Source organism: Mustela nigripes, chromosome 8, assembly GCF_022355385.1.
Source record: "Mustela nigripes isolate SB6536 chromosome 8, MUSNIG.SB6536, whole genome shotgun sequence".
NCBI lineage: Eukaryota > Metazoa > Chordata > Mammalia > Carnivora > Mustelidae > Mustela > Mustela nigripes.
In genome coordinates, this window is record NC_081564.1 from 36,448,163 (window position 1) to 36,469,593 (window position 21,431).

At 36.0% G+C, this 21,431-nt stretch overlaps 1 protein-coding gene across 2 annotated transcripts in view; it reads left to right on the top strand.

Annotated features, from left to right (window-relative positions):
• L3MBTL4 (L3MBTL histone methyl-lysine binding protein 4) overlaps positions 1 to 21,431 on the top strand; it is a 453,622-nt gene that overhangs the window by 73,010 nt on the left and 359,181 nt on the right. For both annotated transcript variants that reach the window (XM_059409232.1, XM_059409233.1), the window contains exons 2-3: positions 13,082 to 13,162; positions 13,546 to 13,648. In XM_059409232.1, the coding sequence (XP_059265215.1) occupies positions 13,577 to 13,648 (72 nt within the window). In that variant the 5' untranslated portion in view covers positions 13,082 to 13,162; positions 13,546 to 13,576. The remainder of the gene's footprint in view (positions 1 to 13,081; positions 13,163 to 13,545; positions 13,649 to 21,431) is intronic.

Consider the following 21,431-nt stretch of genomic DNA (forward strand, 5'->3'; position numbering starts at 1 on the left):
TCCTAGTTTCGTTGATTTGTTCTATTGTTTTTTTGGTTTCTATTTCAAGCATACTCAGGACTTTCTCCAAGGTTGGTCATGTGTTATGTCACAAAAGAAGTCTTAACAAATTTAGAGTGATTGGAATCACACCAAGTATCTTTACTGATCACAATGGAGTGAAGGTAGAAATCAGTAGCAGAAGGAAAACTGGAAAACTCACAAATATGTAAAATTAAATAAACACTCTTGAATAACCAGTGGGTCAAAGAAGAAATCAAAAAGAAAGTTAGAAAATATTGAGACAAATGAAAAAAAAATACAACATAATGGAACTTATGGCATACTTAGTATGCAAAAGCAATGTGAAGATGAAAATTGACTGTGGTAAGTGAATACATTAAAAAGAAAGATCTCAAATAAACAAGCTAACTTTACACCCCAAGAAACTAGAAAAAAAGAACAAACTAAACCCATGGATAGCAGGACAAAGAAAATAACAAAGTTTAGGGCAGAAATAACTGAAATAGAAAACAGAAAAACAATAGAAATAAATGAAAATAAGAATTGATTATTTGAAAACATAAAATTAAAAAGTCTTTAGCTAAACTAACTAGGAAACAAAGACAAGACTCAAAATCAAATACGCGGGGACATTACAGCTGATGCTATAGTAATAAAAAGGAACGTAAGAGACTATCATCGACAATTCTACACCAACGAACTGAGTAAATCAGAAGAAATAGAAAAATTCTTAGATATATATAACCTACCAAGACTAAATCATGAATAAACAGAAAATCTGAACTGATCTGTAACTACTGTGGAGGCTGAATCAGTAATCAAAAAACTTCCAGCAGGGGTGCTGGGTGGCTCAGTGGTAACGCCACTGCCTTCGGCTCGGGTCATGATCTCAGGGTCCTGGGATTGAGTCCCGTGTCAGGCTCTCTGCTCAGCAGCCTGCTTCCCTATCTCTCTCTCTCTGCCTACCTCTCCATCTACTTGTAATTTCTCTCTGTCAAGTTAATAAATAAAATCTTAAAAAAAAAAACTTCCAGCAAAGAAAAGCTGAGGACCAGATGGCTTCATTGGTGGATTCTACCAAACATTTAAGTCTATGATCCACTTTGAATTAATATTTGTATATGGTGTGAGGAGGGCCCCCAACTTCATTATTTTGCATGTGAATATTCAGTTGTCCCAGCACCATTTGTTGAAAAGAATGTTTTTCCCCTAGCAAATTGTCTTGGCACCTTTTTGAAAATTAAGTAGACAACAATGTATGGGTTTATTTCTAGAAGATCAATCTGTTAAATTGGTCTGTATGTCTGTCTTTATGCTGGTCCCATACTGTTTTGATTATTGTGGTCCCCCCTCAGTTTTTATTTAAATTACAGTTAGTTAACATACAATATAATATTAGTTTCAAGAGTACAGTATAGTAACTCAGCACTCATATACAACACTCAGTGCTCATCACAACAAGTGATGACAGTCCCCATCACCTATTTAACCTGTTCTCCCACCCACCTCCCCTCTGGTAATCATCAGTTTTTCTCTAGTAGTAGGGACTCTGGTTTTTAGTTTGCCTCCCTCACTCCTTTTTGCCTCCTTTGTTCCCTTGTTTTGTTTCTTAAATTTCACATATGTGTGAGATCATATAATACTCTTTCTCTGATTGACTTTTTTCACTTAGCATAACACACTCTAGTTCCATGCATGGCATTGCAAATAGAAAAATTTCATTTTTTGATGGCTGAATAGTATTCCATTGTATATAGATATCACATCTTTATCCATTCATCTGTCAGTGAACATCTGGGATTTTTCCATAGTTTGGCTATTGTGAACATTGCTGCTATAAACATTGGGATACAGGTGCCCCTTTGGAGCATTACATTTGTATCTTTGTCCCTAATAGTGCAATTGCTGGGTGGTAGGGTAGCTTCATTTTCAACTTTTTTGAGGCACCTCCGTACTGTTCTCCAGAGTGGCTGCACCAGCTTGCATTCCTACCAACAGTGTAAGAGGGTTCTCCTCTCTCTGCATCCTTGCTGACACCTGTTGTTTCCTGACTTGTTAATTTTAGCCATTGTGACTGGTGTGAGGTGGTATCTGAATGTGGTTTTGATTTGTATTTCCCTGATGTCAAGTGATGTTGAACATTTTTCATGTGTCTGATGGCCATTTGCATGTCTTTGGAGAAATGTCTGTTCATGTCTTCTGCTCATTTCTTGACTGGATTTTTGGGGGGGAGTAGGAGTGTTGAATTTGATAAGTTCTTGAGAGATTTTGGATTCTAGCCCTTTATCTAATATGTCATTTGTGAATATCTTCTCCCATTCCATAGGTTGCCTTTTAGTTTGTTGATTATTTTCCTTGCTGTGTAAAAAAGCCCAAGTCATGATCCCAGAGTCGCAGAATCAAGTCCCACATCAGGCTCCCAGCTCTGCAGGGAGTCTGCTTCCCCCCTCTCATGTTCTCTCTCTCTCTCTCTCTTTCTCTCTCTGTCTCACTAAAATAAATAAATAAAATCTGTTTTAAAAAATGCTTTTTATCTTGATGAGGTCTTAATAGTTCATTTTTGCTTTTGTTTTCCTTGCCTCTGGAGACATGTTTAGTAAGAAGATGCTTCAGCTGAGGTCACAGAGGTTGCTGCCTGTGTTCTTTAGGATTTTGATGGATTCCTGTCTCCCAGTCAGGTTTTTCATTCATTTTGAATTTATTTTTGTGTGTATTAAGTTTTGAAACCAGGAAGTGTGAGTCCTTTCTAATGATTGTTTTGGTGGTTCTTTGGGGTTTTGTTGGTTTGTTTGTTTTTTGCATTTCCATATGAATTTTAGGATCAATTTATCAATTTCTGCAAAAAAAAAAAAACCACTTGGGATTTTGATAGAGATTGTACTGAATATGTATATCAATTTGGAGAATATTGTTATCTAAATTGGTAAATCTTCCAATCCATGGATAAGGAATATCTTTCCATTTATTGATTTCTTCATTTATTTATTTTTATAGTATTTAATAGTTTTCAGCTTGTAAGTCTTACACTTCTTTATTAAACTTGTGTTTATTTTTTGATCCTATTATGAATGCAATATTTTAATTTTGTCTTGTCAATTATATTTGTATAAGAATGCAACTGATTTGTATATATTGATCTTATTTAACTTATCTATTAGTTCTAATAGCTTTTTAGTTGATTGCTTAGGGATTTTTTACATACTAGTCATGTCATTGTAAACAGAAACATTTTTAATTCTTCCTTTCCCATCTGGATACCTTTTGTTTCTTTTTCTTGTCCAGTTGCCCTGACTACAACCTCTAGCATATTGTTAAGTAGAAATGTTGAAGAGAGACATCCTTGTCTTATTTGTGGTTGTGGGACGAAAGTTTTCAGTCTTTTACCACGGAGTATGATCTCAGGTGTAGGAGTTTGATAAACACTATCAGCTTTAGGCAATTACTTCTATTCCTATTTTGATGAAAGTAATATTTTTTAATCACTGAAATTCTAAGTTTTGTCAAAAGCTTTTTCTTTATTTATATGATTGTGTGGTTTTTATCCTTAATTTTCTTTTTCTTTTTTTTTTTTTTTTAAGATTTTTATTTATTTATTTGACAGAGATCACAAGCAGGCAGAGAGGCAGGCAGAGAGAGAAGGAGGAGAAGCAGGCTCTCTGCTAAGCAGAGAGCCTGACGCAGGGCCCGATCCCGGGACCCTGAGATCATGACCTGAGCCAAAGGCAGAGGCTTTAACCCACTGAGCCACCCAGGCGCCCCTTATCCTTAATTTTCATAATGTGGTATTATATGTTCATTGATTTTCTAATGTTAAACTAACTTTCCATTCCTGGTCATGCTGTGAAATTCTTTTATATGTTGCTGGATTCAGTTTGTTAGCATTTTGTTAAGGATTTTTGAATCTGTGTCTATAAGGAATATTGGTGTATAGTTGAATTTTCTTGTGTTATTTTTGTCTATAGACAAATTGGGGCAGTACTGGGTCTGTCTCATAAGATGAGTTGGAAGTACTGTTTCATCTATTTTTTTTTTTTTTTTGAGAAAGAGTTTGTGAAGGATAGGTATTAATTCTTTGAATATTCAGTATAAATCTTGCAGTCCTCGCCTTTTCTTTTAGGGAAGTCTTAAAATTATTACCTTTATCTCTTTACTTGTTATAGATATATTCAGATTTTCTATTTCTTCTTGACTTATTTTCAGTAATTTGTGCTGTAGAAGTTTCATTTCTTCTTGAGTCATTCTCACTAATACGTGTCTTTGTAGAAATTTGGTGTAAGTTATTTAATTTGTTTGCATTTGGTTTTCATAGTACATTTGACCCTTGATCAACATAGGTTTGAGCTCCATGGGTCTACTTATACATACATTTTTCTTGATAAGTATTGTAAATGTATTTTCTTTTCCTTATGTTTTTAATAGCAGTTTCTTTTCTCTAGTTTATTATAAGAATACAGTATATAATACATATAACATACGAAATATGTGTTAATCAACTATTATGTCATTGAAGCTTTGGTCCACAGGGGTTGCTTCAAGGGGTAAAACTGGCTCCAGTACCCACATTGTGTTGACCACTTGACTCCTAACTTCCTCTGCCTTTCTCTTGTTCTCCAGCCCAACAGGCTCAAGTCTTGCCACTTTGTTTCTGATGTACTGCATATTTACAGAGAGGGTTATTTGGGTATATTTTAATGGTTTTGTTCTTTGTTTAGAGCAATTGACTGTTTCCTCATCTGTGAAAAAAGGCTATTAATAGTTTTTGAGGAGTCTAAAGCTCTAAGTGGATTTTTGATTGCATGGGACACCTATGACCCAAGCCCTGTGTTGTTCAAGGGTCAACTGTATTCCCTTATAATCCTTTTGATTTTTGTAAGATCAGTATTGATGTAACCTCTCTTACTCTGGTTTTAGTAATTTAAATATTCTCTTTTTCTTGTTCTAGCTAAAAAATTAAATCAGGCTTGGTTATCTTGTTGACTACACTTAAAATTGGAAAGGTTTTAAACTTTTTTCATGTCCAACCCTTTTTCTTCACATGCTTGTATTATTGTTTATAATTTTTTGTTTCACTTTTTAGGACTGTCTTTTCTTTTACCTTTTTGAGCATCCTAAACTTAATTATTTAAAGAATACTTATTAATATTTTCTTTTTAAAAATACTTCATTTATTTGAGAGAGAGAGATTATGAGCAAGGGGTGGGGGGGTCAGAGGGAAGCAGACCCCTTGCTGAGCAGGGAACCTGATGAGGGACTCCATCCCAGGAATCTGATCATCATCTGAGTTGAAGACAGGTGCTTAACCAACTGAGTGACCCAGTTACCCTCAATATTTTCTACAATTTAAATTTTATCAAGATGAATTCCACCCCCCTAGTAGCTGATTTTTTTTATCTTTCTTAGTATTTGATTTATCTATTTTTGAATTTTGATTTGCGATGCACTTGGAGTAAGATTATTTTCTTTTCTTATTCTATACATGCCTTCTCTCTCCTGAATTTTTAATGTTTGTGGTTGCCTGTGTCTGGCTCCTCAGAATCCACTTTCTTGTCAGGAGTTAGCGTTTGTTCTTCCTGCTTTCTCTGACTCATAGTTATAACCCATCATTCCAGGCATTTGTGGCAGAAGTTCCATTTGACTCCCATTCAGCACTGGTGCAGCCTCCTGCCACCTTTGGCTTCAAGGGGTAAAACTGGCTTCAGTACCCACATTGTGTTGACCACTGGACTCCTAATTTCCTCTGCCTTTCTCTTGTTCTCGAGCCCAACAGACTCAAGTCTTGCCACTTTGTTTCTGATGTACTGCATATTTACAGAGAGGGTTATTTGGGTATATTTTAATGGCTTTGTTCTTTGTTTAGAGCAATTTACTGTTTCCTCATCTGTGAAAAAAGGAGTGATAATGGTATATATGTCCTTGGATTGTCATAAGTATTAATTGAAAATGTATAGGTAGAGGGATTCTAACTATATGCCAACTATATGCTAACTATATGCCAGGCAGATATGAGTATTCAGGTAATGTTAGCTATTAATGCAATTAAGAGAGAGCAGGAATTCATGCAGAAATTGTCAAAATATACTCAGTTGCAATTGTTTATTAATTTATTCAGACACCAACTACTGTGTATTATAATCGACATTGACCACCAAGAACACTGATGCAATTGCACGAGGATTTATTTGACATGCTTAAGCTTGGGCCCAAGTATACCCAATGAATACATTTTAGCCTGGTAGCGTGCACTGCAAATCAGTGCAATAATCAGATATTTGTATTGGATATTGTGGTGCTAAATTCACTTTAAATTCTGTGCAACATCATAGAAGCAGCCTAAATGTTCCTACACAGTACATTTTCTAATCAATGTTAGACATACTTTCCTTTCTGTGAACAAATTGCCCACTTTAATTCTTTAATGGCAAGTATTATGTTTCTTGTTAACTTATGTATGTTTCTTGTCCATGCAGTGACCATAGAATTTGCTGTCCAAACTGGAACATTTTGGGGAGTGGAAGGTGGTGTTATTGATAATTATGCCAGTATGGGTGGCATGAGACAGAATTATGCTGGGTTATCCAGGGCAATAATGGCTACCTTCATTATCTTCCTTTCTGGAATGTCTTACATATCATCCTTATATTCTGCAAAGTACCTGTGACAGTCTTGATGGTAACAGGTAGTCAATAAGCATTTTGTGCAAGAATTACCAAATAGCAAGTGGACATAGGCAGGCAGTGCATTATTTTTATTATTTCAGACTTTTAAAATTTGAATTGAAATTATATGTTTTCTAATAAGTAATCTAATTTGTCTTCTTAATTAGAAGGTCAGTAACACAAGTGTTTGGCAGTATGCAGTGTGAAAATTCCACTAACTCTGAAGGGAAATCAAACTGATTCAAAGGATTCATTTGAAAAATCAGTGCACTGTTACCAAATTTTCTATAGAGATACAGATCATTTACATATATTGGCTGTCTTGTTTTAATATAACATATTATTAGGAGAGTCTTTAATTAAAATCATTTAAAATCACGTCTGTTACATATAGTTAGTGCTTGGATATAATTACAAAGCCAACGTGCACTGGGGAGTAGTGCCACCTGTCACTATTCTTCATTTCTTCTTGATAAGATTTCTCTGATGTGTTTTAGAGTCCAAGGTTATTCTTCCTTGACTCTAATTTTTTTTTTATTTCTTCCAAACTCGGAAAGGAGGCATGTGACTGATGTGACATTTGGGGCATTTGGGGACTGGGCATTGTTAAGGCAATCAGAATAATCCATATATTTTGAAATCATGCCAAGGATATCAGGTTAAATTTATATCAAAAGAAGTGTTCTATCTTTTGATCAGAATACATCTTATGAATTGACATTTGAAGGGATCATATAAAATCTCCCTGTCTTCCTGTGTGTCATCTTGTCTTCTGTCTGTCTGTCATATCATCCATCTCATTTGTTTTGCATTTTATGGAATATTTGATTCTTTTTTGTCTGGGAACAAAAACTTACATAGGCTGTTAGGTATCTTTTATATTTTTGGTTGTATTATCTAAAGGGAATCCAGTTGTTAACCAAATTGTACTTTGAAACTTCTCAGTGGAAAAATTTTCATCTTTTTTTCCCCAATACATAATAATATGGATTCAGGCTTCTTGTTCTTTCTAAACAAACCAGAGTTATTGAGATAATTACTAGGAATTAGAAAGAGAGATCACTCTGGTGGCAGGAGAAAAGCATTAGTAGCCAGATGATTTCAGTTTGACAAGCTATGGGGTGTTATTAATTGTGAAATGCAAGCTAGTCTTGGTGGTGCTTATGTCTTGTGCAATAATACTTTGCTAAAGGCATCAAGTCTAAGCTGTCCATCTGCATACATGTTCAGAGTATTCCTGGGAGCTACACATGATAAATTGTATTTATACCCTATAAAATGAATGTAATGTTATTGAATTTAATAGGTAAGTGCCTATTGTAAGGACATAAATATCAAATGATTGGAAGGAAATGGATATGAGGAAATGTGTTTTGTTTGTTTCTTTGTTTTTTAATATATGAAGGAAAAAGAGGGGTTGTCACGTTAGAGAACTATACTCACACTAGTGAAACAGCACTGTAAAAGGAATAATGTGTGGATCAAGGACTGTAACACTAACTTAAGGTGTTTGAGGCTTCTCTGTAATTCAGAGATGTGTTTATGCAATTCAGGGTTACAAATACATACTGAGCCAGAAGCTATGTAGACAATAGGAAAATAAGGATCAATAATTCACAGTCCTTGTCATTGGCCACATAAGGGGAGACCTATATATAAATAAAAATATATAGTATAAGGTATTGAATAATGTGACAGAGATAAGCACAAGTACAATAAATTTTATGTCAGATGCACCTTGTCCTTTGGGAGCAGGAGGTGAGCAAGGAAGGCTTTTCTCAAGGCCATGAAGTCTCTTTAAGTTGAGTCATAAAGGATGAGTAAGAATTCAATTGAAAAAGGAGGGATGGATAGCAGGGACGGTTTTCCAAGGTTGAGGGATCAGCAAAAGTGTGGGCTGAGAAGCAGCAGGGTATAGTTGACGGGATGATAAGATTGGAGGTGGTCAGATTTAATAGATATAAGGGGAGAAAATAAATCCAAGAATTGTAGAGGGGTGCGGTTAAGCATCTGACTCCTCATTTTGGCTTAGGTCATAATCTCAGGGTCCTGAGATCATGCCCCATGTTGAGCTCCACTCTGGGTCTCCCTCTCTCTTCCTCTCTCTCTGTCCTTACCTCTCCCCCCTTTCTTTTCATTCTCTCAAATAAATAAATAAATAAATAAATAAATAAATAAAATCTTTTAAAAAAAGAAATGTCAAGTAGATTAAAAATGAGCAAAACCTGATAGGGCTGATGTAATGGATGAAATGATGCTAACTGCTAGTCCTCTGGCTCTGGCAAAGTCAGGGCCACCAGTAGCCCAAGAGGTGTCTTTAAAAAAAAAAAATCACTCATTTTTTAAAATTTCTTTTCAGTGTTCCAGGAGGTGTCTTTGTTTGAATCAGAAGAAGATACATTTTTTGATACCTGTCCAGGGGGAGTGGTGTGTGTGCACAGCCCAGAGTGGATTTCAGCCTGCACTTGCCCACTGGCTTGGTGCTCCTGGGCAGTGTCTTGTCTGAAGAATGGCAAGGGGCAGATGGGGGCAAACAGGTGGGCCAGTCATGTCGTTAGTGCAAACAGGAAGAGAGAGTGTAGCTGGGAGGCAGTGGGAGGGGCAGTGATGAATTCAGTAGTGAGTGTGTTCGGTTTGTAGCATCCAGGGTCATTGTGCAGGAGGACATCTCAGGGAAGAAGTTTGAGTGAATGATTCTAAACACTGGGGACTGTAGATGATTTAAGTCAGCTAAACTTTTAAATTACATGTCAGTCAGTTGTAGCTAAAATTATTCAAACCAAATTCTTGCTTCAGTGGTAATCTGATAATGCTAAGGGCTAAGTTCTCTAAAATGGTGAACCTGCTTATCAAAAACTTATTCCAGATAACTTTTCAAAGAATGTCTACTAGTGTTTATTCATTTTTTTAATTTTTATTTTTTATTGAGCTACATTTGATGTATAATATTATGTTAGTTTCAGGAATATAACATAGAGATTTGACAATTAGGTACATTATGAAGTGGTCACCACAATAAATGTAATTATCATCTGTCACCATACAATATTATTATAATATTACTGATCATATTTCACATGCTGCACTTTCATCTCCATGACATATTTGTTTTATAACTGGAGGTTTGTATCTCTTAATTACCTTCACTTATTTTACTCATCCTTCTATTTCCCTCCCCTCTGGCAACCACCAGTTTTGTGTCTATATTAGTGAATTTATTTGTTTGTTCATTTGTTTTATTTTTTATATTTTACATATAAGTGAATCATATATTGTCTTCTTCTATCTGACTTATTTTACTTAGCCTAATACCCTCTTGGGCCATCCGTGTTGTCATGAATGCCAAGAATTAATTTCTTTATATGGCCAAGTAATGTTTCATTGTGTATATTTATATATATAGATATATATCACATTTTCTTTACCCACTCATCTGTTGATGGACACCTTGGTTGCTTCCATATCTTGGATTTTGTGAATAATGATGGGTGCATGTAACCTTTTGAATTAGTGTGGTGTGTTTTCTTTGGGGGGGGAGGGAGTGAATACCTAGAAGTGGAGTTACTGGGTTGTATAGTATCTCTATTTTTAATTTTTTTTTTATTTTGAGGAGCCTCCATACTGTTTTCCATAGGGGCTGTACCAGCTTGGATTCCCACCAACAGTGCAAGAGGGATCCCTTTTCTCTATATCCTCACCAACTCTTGTTATTTATTGACTTTTTTTAGTAAACTCCACACCCAGGATGGAGCCCTATGTGAGACTTGAACTCATGACCCCAAGATCAAGACCTGAGCTAAGATTGAGAGTTGATGCTTAACTGACTGAGTCACCCAGGCATCCCTTTATTGATTTTTTGATACTAGCTGTTGTGACAGGTGTGAGGGGATATCCCATTGTGTTTTGATTTGCATTTCTCTGATGACTAGTGATGTTGAGAATCTTTTCATGTGTCTTCTTTTCAAAGTCTCCTTTGGGAAACTGTCTATGCATGACTTCTCTCCATTTTTGATTGGATTATTTGCTTTTTTTGGTGTTATATGGATTAATTCTTCCTTCCTTCCTTCTTTCCTTCCATTCACATTTATTTATTATAGAGAGGGCAGAGGGAGAAAGAGAGAATTCTCCAGCAGACTCTTGCTGAGCGTGGAGCCTGATGTGGGGTTTTTTCCCATGACCCCAAGATTACAACCAGAGCCAAAGCCAAGAGTCTGACACTCAAATGACTGAGACACTCAGGTGCCTTGAATTCTTTATATATTTTAGATACTAACCCATTATCAGATACAGCATTTGAAAATATCTTCTCCTGCTCAGTAGACCACCATTTTTTTTTATTGAAGGTTTCCTTTGCTGTGCAAAATCATTTTAGTTTGATGTAGTCCTATTTGTTTATTTTTGCTTTTGTTTCCCTTGCATGAGGAGACAGATTCACAAAAATAATACTAAGGCTGATGTTTAAGAGATAACTGCCTACACTTTCTTTTAGGAATTCTATAATTTCAAGTCTTACATTTAGGACTTTAATCTATTTTGAGTTGATTTATTGTGTATAATGCATGAAAGTGATCCATTTTCATTCTTTATTCTTTTTCATGTAGCTGTTCCAATTTTCTCAATACAATTTTTGAAGAGATTGTTCTTCTACCGTTGTATTATATTCTTATCTCCTTTGTCATACATTAACTGACCATGTATGTTTGGGCTCATTTCTGGGTTCTCTATTCTATTCTGTTGATCTGTGTATCTGATTTATTCAGTAGCATATTGTTTTGGTTACTATAACTTTATAATATACTTTCAAATCTGAGATTGTGATACCTCCAGCTTTGTCCTTCTTTTTCAAGATTGCTTTAGTTATTCAGGGTCTTTTGTGGTTTCAAATAAATTTTAGGATTATTTGTCCTAATTGTGTGGAAAAATACCATTGGTGTTTTGATAAGGATTGCAGGGAATTTGTAGATTACTTTGGGCAGATTCGACATTTTAACAATATTGATTTTTCCAATCCTTGAGCTTGTATTTGTTTTATCTTTAGTTTTTTTCATCAGTATCTTATATTTTTTAGGACACAGGTCTTTCAGTTTCTTGGTTAGATATTTTCCAAGGTATTTTATTATTTTTGATGCACTTGTAAATGGGATTGTTTTTGTAATTTCTTTCTTTGACTTTTTTTTTATGGTGTATAGAAATGTTGTATCCTGTGACTTTAGTGAATCAATTATTAATTCTAACAGTTTTTTTGAGTCTTTAGGGTTTTCTCTATAGTTGTCCCTTGAACAATGTGGGGGCACCAATTCCAGTGTAGTGGAAATTTGTATATAAACTTTCAAACCCCCAAAACCTTAACTACTAAGATCCTACTGGTGAACGGAAGACTTACTGATAACATAAACAGTTAAGTAATCCATGTTGTGTATATTATATGTACTATATGTTGTCTTTATACAATAAAGTAAACTAGAGAAAAGAAAGTGTTATTAGGAAAATTCCATAAAGAGGAGAAAATGCATTTATTGTATTTTACTGTATTTATGTAAGTGAACCTGTGTAGTTCAAACTTGTGTTATTTGAGGGCCAGCTGTATATAGTATCATGTCATCTGCAAACAGTGGAAGTTTTACTTCTTCCTCACCAATTTGGATGCCTTCTATTTCTTTTTCTTGACTGATTGCTGTGGCTATGACTTAACAATATATTGAATAAAAGTGGTAAAAGTGGACATCCTTGTCTTGTTCCTGATCTTAGAGGAAAAGCTTTTAGCTTTTCACTATTGAGTATGATATAAGCTGTGGTTTTGTCATATATGACCTTTATTATGTTGAGGTATATTCTCTTTAAATTCTGTTCGTTGAGAGTTTTTATCATGAATGAATATTGAATTTTGTCAGACGCTTTTCCTGCATCTTTTGAGATGATCACATGATTTTTATTCTTTGTTTTAATAATGTGGTGTGTCATGATTAACTTGCAGATATTGAACCATTCTTGCATCTCTGGAATAAATTCCACTTAATCAGGGTGAATGATCCTTTTGATGTATTGTTGGATTCAGTTTGTTAATATTTTTTGAAGATTTTACATCTGTATTTATCAAGGATAATGGCCTGTAATTTTCTTTCTTGTGGTACCTTTGTCTAGTTTGGTTTAAGGGTAATACTGGCCTCATATCATGAATTTGGAAGAATTCCTTCCTCTTATTTTTGGGGGGGGGGGATAGTTTGAGAGAGATAGTTATTAACTCCTCTTTACATGTGTAGTAGAATTTACCTGTGAATTCATCTGGTCCTAGACTTTTGTTTGTTGGAAGGTTTTTGATTACTGATTTAATTTTGTTACTAGTCCACTACTGTTTATTAGCATACTGAAGAATGGTCATGGTAAATTGGATTCATATTTTTTTTTAATTTTCTCTGTTCCAGATTTCTATGCTATTCCTTGTATGACAAAAGCCCTCTCACCAAGAATACTTTTGCCTTGGCACTTGTGGACAGTCAGACCATGTGAGTATGGAATCTGAGTAGGTAGATTGCAGTGAACCTGAATTAGTTAAATTAAGCAAAAAAGAAAACAAAAATAAAAACAACTGCCTCCCCAAAACTGCACAAAACAGCCAAAAATATTGTGCTAGGTAGACCAAAGAAATAGTATCTATTTTCTTTAAGATATAAATTCTAGATGAAGTAGAAAACTCATCTCTTTTCCCCATTAACTTATTATTTTAGTGGGATCTATAAGAGCAACAGTGAAATCTTATGTCAGCTCATTTTTCAGTGTATTTATGGCAACCAGTTAGAAGTTTAATGAAAGCATTATTTGGGTTTGTTTTTGTTATTCTAAAGGGGCAAAACTCCTAAACTTTTTTTTATGTGGCACCATTTTGCAGAAAAACACTGCTAAGAAGTGCTCAAGTGGCAATGAAACAGCCCAACAGAAAGAGGAAGCTTAGTATGGATTCCAAAGAGCATTTGAATCAGGATGGATGCTTGGTAAGATGTCAAGTTCCTGGGCCCTTAGTTTGTGCTCACTGTGGAAATTTACAGTGTAATTGTATAGTTTGTGTAATCACAGCAGAGGCTGTTTTTTCAATAAGTAGGAGCTGTCTGCTTCTGGTTGAGTTTTATATACAGAGGTATAGAATATAAATGTCATTAAAGCCTGACAACATTTTAAAGGGTAATAATTCATTTTAAAGTAAAAAGAGAACTTTTTAAAAAAATTTAAAAACATTTTAATGCATATCCTTTGAACACATTTACATGTATTTTAAATATAACATATTGCAGAAAAGAAAAAATATTTTACTATGTATATCTCATAAGATATGGTAATTCATACAGTTACATCTTAAGATATTCTGTGACTGGCCTGTGCTGTCCAAGATTTTATGCTGGTATTTACAAACACAGTGCATGGCTATGATAAGATAATTATCTCTGTGAAAAATACTTACAGGATTTAACTTTCACAATAAATGCTTTGATACTTAATATTTTATCAAATAAAATTTGTTAACTCTTTTCTTTTAATTTCCCACCAAATATAGCATAAATAATTTATGTCTTATTAGAAAAGGATATTTCTCCAACTGAGGGTAATTATTTGATGAATAATCTAAAAAAATATAAAAGATAAAAAGAAAAAAATACTTCCCCCCAGTCAGTTATCTAATAGTTATTTAAGGAGGAGCTTTAATTTGTCTTGGAGACGGACTAAAACATTGAGTAGTTATTACTAGATGATTGGATACAGGTGCTTTTTACATTGTCTTTTCTTTTCTTTTTTTTAAGAGTTTATTTATTTATTTGCCAGAGAGAGATCACAAGTAGGCAGAGAGGTAGGCAGAGAGAGAGGGGGAAGCAGGCTCCCCACCAAGCAGAGAGCCTGACGTAGGGCTTGATTCCAGGACCCTGAGATCACGACACAAGCTAAAGGCAGAGGCCCAACCCACCAAGCCACCCAGGCACCCGTACGTTATCTTTTCTATTCATATACTTTACCATTAACATGTGTTACTTTTTGAATTAGAGATAAAACTATACATATGTATGTGTAGGAAAATACCAGGAGGAAAATCCAAATATTAGTCATGGTACATTTTAGTGGGAATTTTAGAGACCTTCTTCCCCTCCCTCCCTTCCTCCCTCCCTCCCTTCCATCCTTCTTTCCTTTTTAAAGATTTACTTATTTGAGAGTCGAGAACACACATGCATATGTGAGTGAAGTAGGGGGAGAGAGTGGGGGAGAGAATCCTCAAGTAGACTCCATGCTCACTGTGGAGCCTGACGCAGGGCTCAATCTCACAACCCTGAGATAATGACCTGAGCTGAAACCAAGAGTCGGACATTTAACTGACTGAGCCACCCACACGTCCCAAAGGGAATTTTCTTTGTAACAATGGAGGTAACTGATCATTATCAAGTGAGGGACAGAGACTGTGGACTGGAGGGTGTTGTGTTTGTTAGGGGTCTCCAGAGAAAGAACCCTAGTAGTTGACTGTCCTGTCACATCCCTGTTGACAATCTTTGTCCCTACTTGATAATGTTGAATTAGATGTATATGTGTACAGTATATAGAAAGATTTACTCGAAGGAATTGATTCCTACAATAGTGAGAGCTGACAGGTCTGAAATCTACAGGGGAGGTTGGGAGGCTGAAGACCCAGAATAGAGTTAATGTTGCAACCTTGAGTCCAGAGGCATTCTGGAGGCAAAATTCCCTCTTTAGAGAGGTCAGACTTTTTTTCTATTAAGGCCTTCAGCTGATTAGATGAGGCCCTTCCACATGATGGAAGATAATGTGTTTTACTCAGAGTCTACTATTTGAGTATAAATCCCATCTAAAAAATACCTCACAGTGACATCTTGACAGCTAGAGGGTATAATACATCTTGCTTTTAGTAACTTATGCTCTTTCCCTGTGGCAACTTTTTGTATTCCTACACATTTCAAGGTGGCAGAAGTGACCAGGATACATCCATAGTGACGGTTTTGGTGATAGTGGGGCATTAGAACATTCTCATTAGTGACCTCTCATAGGCTCTTACCATGTATTGGTCTGGGTTTTGGGGTCTTCAAGTGGTTTGTGGTTATGCATTTACATATTGCAGCTGGCGAAGTGACATGGTGTCATACACTCTTTGGTTTGATGTCAGGTTAGGTATGGTTTAATGAACTCCCAGCATTAAATAAGACATGCCAAGTGATGATCTTGTCCACAGTTGGTTTTTGGATGTTAACTGTATGTCTGTGTCTAGTCACAGAACTGCTTCCTTCAGATCAGCCTCACTGGGAGGTGAGATGGTTAATGTGGGGCTGGGATCCAGTCCCCTTGAGGTCCTGATTGGCTTCATCTCAGTTCTTTGAGAGTTAGTCACTCTCAGTGTACCCCAGAGAGCTCACTTCAAATGGATTCCTTGGACCAGACTTAGAAAGACCTGAGCCTGTCTCAACTTATGTGACGATGATGTTTTTCTCAGCATTTTTGGTTTGTTGTGTCATGCCTTCTGAGGATACAAGTTACTAAATATGTTCACAGTTGTTCTTGGATAGTGGTTCTCTAGAACAACAGCATGGGCATCACTTGGAGGTTTGTTAGAAATGCAATTTCTTGGGCTTTACTCCAGACCTCTTGGATCAGATATGTCAAGTGAGGCTCAGCAGTTTGTATTTTATAAGGCCTCCTGGTGATAGTGGTACGCTCCCATGTTTGAGAACCACTGTCTGAGAGACAGTTAGGCCTATCTTCCCTACTAATTGTCCTAGAGTCATTCAGTAATGACTAATGAAGATAGGCTTCATAATTCTTACAGTTTTGTGTTTAATATTGGAGACTGCCTCTCCTGTCTAAACACATTTGCTATTTTTTCTCAGTATCATTTTCTGTCAAGCTGCTAAAATTATTACTGTCCATTCTCAGCACTTCCGTTATCTTGCTCTACAACATGAGTATTCAGACTTCTGTCTTTTCTGTATCATCACAAATCCTAGTCTTCTCTTGAAGCTGAACTTGGTTTCTAACTTGATGCCGGTAACTTTACTATTATTTCCTTTCCATGTTGGGATTTCCCCATTTTTGAACCCCAGAAGTGCTCAACACTTACATAGGAGCTGTTTGAGTGTGGTGCCTTACGTGGCTGGATTTCCAAAAATATCTGTTGAATGATGTTCCTGGTGTTTAATGGTATCTCCAGGCAAGTGGGCTTCTTTGATCATACTAAGATAATGATATTTCAAAGGACCATATTACCGACTTGAGTTTTGAGGTGCTTGGAGCATACAATTATTTTTAAGAATGTTCACATAGGATAATAAAAAAGATGTGCATTTAGGATGAATTCCACACTATACTGTGAGCTAGGGGCTTGTTGCAAGTTAAAGTGTCCACTTTAATAAGTTAAATTTAATAGTTTAATATAATAAACTGATTTACATCTGTGGCTGCATTCATGGTAGAGAGAAAGGGGTTCAATCATGCTTGAATTTGATTATGAAAATCATGTTTGAAATTTGCTTGAATTATCACTAACATACTTTACATTCTTTGTAACCCATATAATTTTACAAGTGACATTTCCCATCAACTAAGCAAAATAACATTGCTAGATTAAGCACATTAAACATAAAACTAATGAACAGTTGGGTACTTTCTAAACATCTGCTTTTGGGGCACCTGGGTGGCTCAGTCATTAAGTGGCTGTCTTCGGCTCAGATCCTGATCTGGGTCTGGGATGGAGCCCCGAATTGTACTCCCTGTTCAGGACCTGCTTCTCCCTCTCCCACTCCCCCTGCTTGTGTTCCCTCTCTTACTGTGTCCCTCTGTCAAATAAATAAATAAAATCTTTTAAAAATTTTAAAAAATAAACATCTGCTTTTGAGGTAGTAATTTCATATCTTCAATATCTAGTAATTTACAGATGCTGATAATAGTATCTGCCAATGAATGTCTTCTTATACTAAAAGTTTCTATTTCTTCACAGAAATTAAAAAAACATTCCTTTATATTTTTCAATATGCAGGCACATAGTTTAAAAAAATAGTACAAATAGTATGGAAATCAGAAATAAATTCTCTACTGTACCCACTGATACACATGCTAAACCCCCCAATTTTCTTTTTTAAGATAAGGAGAAAAAGAGCAAGGGAGGAGCAGAAGAAGGAGAGAGAGAATCTTACGCAGGCTTCATGCCTAGTGCAGAGCCTGACTCAGGACTCACTTTCAGGACCCTGAGGTCATGAACTGAGCCAAAATCAAGAGTTGGATTAAGTTGATTAAGCCCCCCCCGGAACCCCTCACAAATCTTTATTTAAAGGTGTGACCCCGTTTGTATTTTCTCATCTATCTGTATAGGAATCAAAAGCAAAAATAGGAAGCTAAAAAACCCAAACCCCTTATGCACAAATACATACAAATACATTCATAATACCTACTACATGCATACATGTATCCCAAATGGGCTCATATTATACTTCCTGGTCCATACCTTATTTATTTATTTATTTATTGATTGATTGATTGATTGATTGATTGCACTTAAGCATGTATGTCTTGGAACGCATGCAGAACATGTCACTGTTTTCAGTGGTGCTTAGCATTCCACTCTGTGAATGTACCATAATCCATTAAACAGTACCCTTCCCTAAACATTTAGGGAATTTTTAGTTTTTGTTGTTCTCTGCTGTGTTGAAACCAAATGTTCTATTCACATGTTTTCATAGGCTTTTATAGTTGATTCATGGATAAAATCTTATCAGTAGACTTGTTATACTACATGCATTTAACATCTTGATAAGGCTTTTATATCATCTTCTGAGGTCATCCCAGGGTATACCCTCTCTTATGCCATCTGCACGAGTGCTTTTTTTGCTTAGGTTTTATTATTGCATGTCTGATGCCTTTATTTACTGAGATCTGTCATGTGGATGAGTTTCATTTATGGGCTGGCCCATGGTGCTACCGCAGGCTTGAAGAGGGGCATTGCCCTGGGTCTGGTAGATTCCTTAACATATCATGCTTCTCCGTGTATCCAGCATGAAGACAGGTGTCCTTTGTTGTCTTTTTCCCACTCACCACCGTTAGAATTGACTGGAAAAGTGTAGGTACATGATAATTGAGGAAACAAGCATTTTTTTTCCAAAGTGATTTCTTAAGTGTTTGGTGTGCATGTGAATGTTCTGGTCATAAGACCCCAAACCATGTGTTGACTGTAAAATTTCAGATTTCCTACATAAAAATGTAAGTTTCCTAAATGAAAAAGGAAATTTTATTTAACTCTAGAAGAATAAAATAATTGTGTGTGTAAAATATCTGATACTGCGTAAATATTGGTTTCCATTCTTTCTCTTCCTCTGTACCTCTTAAAATCTAGGCATCTATATCTGATTAGTGAACTCTAAACTTTGATAAATAGAAATAGGAGACATCTATCTCTAAAGGATCTGAATAAATCTGAAAAATGAACTTATTATTGTTGAATAGAAAAGAACTAACAAATACAGGGCAATGTGCGACAACTAACTGCTTATGCACACGAGTGCTCCTAGGTGCATTCAGCCTTCAGAGAAAGGTAGAGGCATTGAGGCCTAAGTCTCGGCTTTGAAGGATGAGAATCTAAGACATCTGTATTTAATGTTTTATTTAATGTATTTAACAAATAAAATTTATCTAATGCATATTTAATGCTGTTGTAACAAATGGTTCATAAATCCAACCTGGTAAAATAAATCCAACCTGGTAAAATGCAATATGAAAGAATACAACTTCTTTGTATTTTAATATCTGGGTGCTCTAGGCAACTAACCTTGAGAGATAAGGAAGTTGAAGGGTCAAAGGAAGGATCATCTGAGCCAAGGAAGCAGCATGACCAAAGGTATGGGGTTGGAAGCAAATATGATATATGTAATAAATGACGAGAGTATAATGACTTGTCTGACTGAGCAGATGTTGCTATTGGCAGTTTTGTAGAAAGAGTGTTAGGCCAGGAGTCAGAGTATTTGGATTTTAGTCTTTGGCTCTGGAGGTAATTAGCTCTATGATCAAGGACAAGTCCTTCATCAGGCTGGGGCTCATTTTCTTTGTTTATAGAACAAAAGTCTTAGATTAAAATATCTTAAGGGTCTTTCCCTTTCAGTGAGTCTGAAATTTGGTATGTAATGAAATAGAAAGATGACTCAAATGGACGTGAGTGGCTAAGCTTAGAGAGTCTTGACGGCAGAGCAGAGGAATTTGTGCTTGATATTGTGTCTGCCGACCTTGATATACTAGAGGAAGGAGCCATGGTTGGCTTTGACTTAGGCATAGTGTAATGAAATTTTTTATAATATACTCAAATAGATATTGAGAAAATATTTAGGGTAGGGTTGTATTAGTTTCTTAATCTTGAGTAGTACCTAATTTTTTTTTTTTTTTATCATTTTGCTGCCCTACACTTGACTGCTATACCAGTTTACATCAGCCAGTAGAATTCATTTATATATGGGGGAAACATAGAAAGGGGATCTTCTCTCTCTCTCTCTCTCTTTTTTTTTTTTTTTTTTTTTGTGGAAGTCTTAGCTGATACTCTTTTAAAATATATCTGGAATTTTGTTTTTATTCAGGTAGAGTGAGGCTAACAGATCTATAGGTGATTTCTGAAAATTAGTTTGCTACTCACATTTCCCAAGCGGGGAGCACAGCACACTGTGCAGCACTGTCCCAGGAAGCCCTAGTATGTTCAGGGACAGAAAGAAGGAGGGGAAAACATGGGCAAGAGTCTTTATTTTGTGTGTGTGTGTGTGTGTGTGTTTAAGGTTTTATTCATTTATTTGACAGAGAACAAGAGCATGAACACAAGCAGGGGAAGTGGGAGAGGGAGAAATAGGCTTGCTGCCAAGTAGGGTGCCCAATGCAATCTAGATCCCAGGATGCTGGGATCATGACTTGAGGGGAAGGCAGATGCTTAACAACTGAGCCACCCAGGCACCCCCTTTATTGTGTTTTTTAATAGGAATGAATGGATGAGGAGGGTCAGGAAACTAAGGAGGCTTAGGATTGGCTGGTTTTAATAATTTTTGTAGTTTTGGGCTTGGGGAATGTTCTCTGATTGTCCGGTACCTGGCCCTGGGATGATTTAGGGCTGGAAGATAGCCTCCCAGACTGCAGGAACTCGATAAGTAGCAGTGAGTGGGGAATGGGTTCAGGGTTGGTTGGTTTGCATTTCAAAGACATGATCCAGGCAAGTTGTTGGCTATCTCTAAGAATTAATTCCCCCGCCCACAAGCCTCCAAAATCTAACAGCATTATAAAATACTAAAAAATAAAGAACATGATGAATACAAATACTAGAGAGAGATTTCTTTCAGAGATTATATTATTGAATATTTGAATAAAATGAGATCATTTCCTTCTGTCTGTGTGCATCTGAATTCCAGGAGAGCAAAAGAAAGTAATCCTTTCCTGTTTTACTATTACTATTTTTTAATCTGAAGGTTAATTTCATTTGTCTTAGTTTGTCATGCACATTGGATCAGAGACAAAGAGAATATGAAAAGTGAACTTGACAAGTGAAATTCAAATGCTAGTTTATTACTGGAGATTTCAGTGGTTTCCATAGTCCATGAAACCAATAGCTGTCATCATCTGTTCCTATGGAAGAGAAGCAGTGGTGGCTGGATAGCTGTCCTGTGCCCCAGGGACTGGTCTGAGGGTGAGAGAGGAAAGGGCAGTATATGGTAGCTCCAAAGTTAGGACTTGAAATTGCTAATCACAGATCAGTGGGTGAAAATCCTTTGTTTC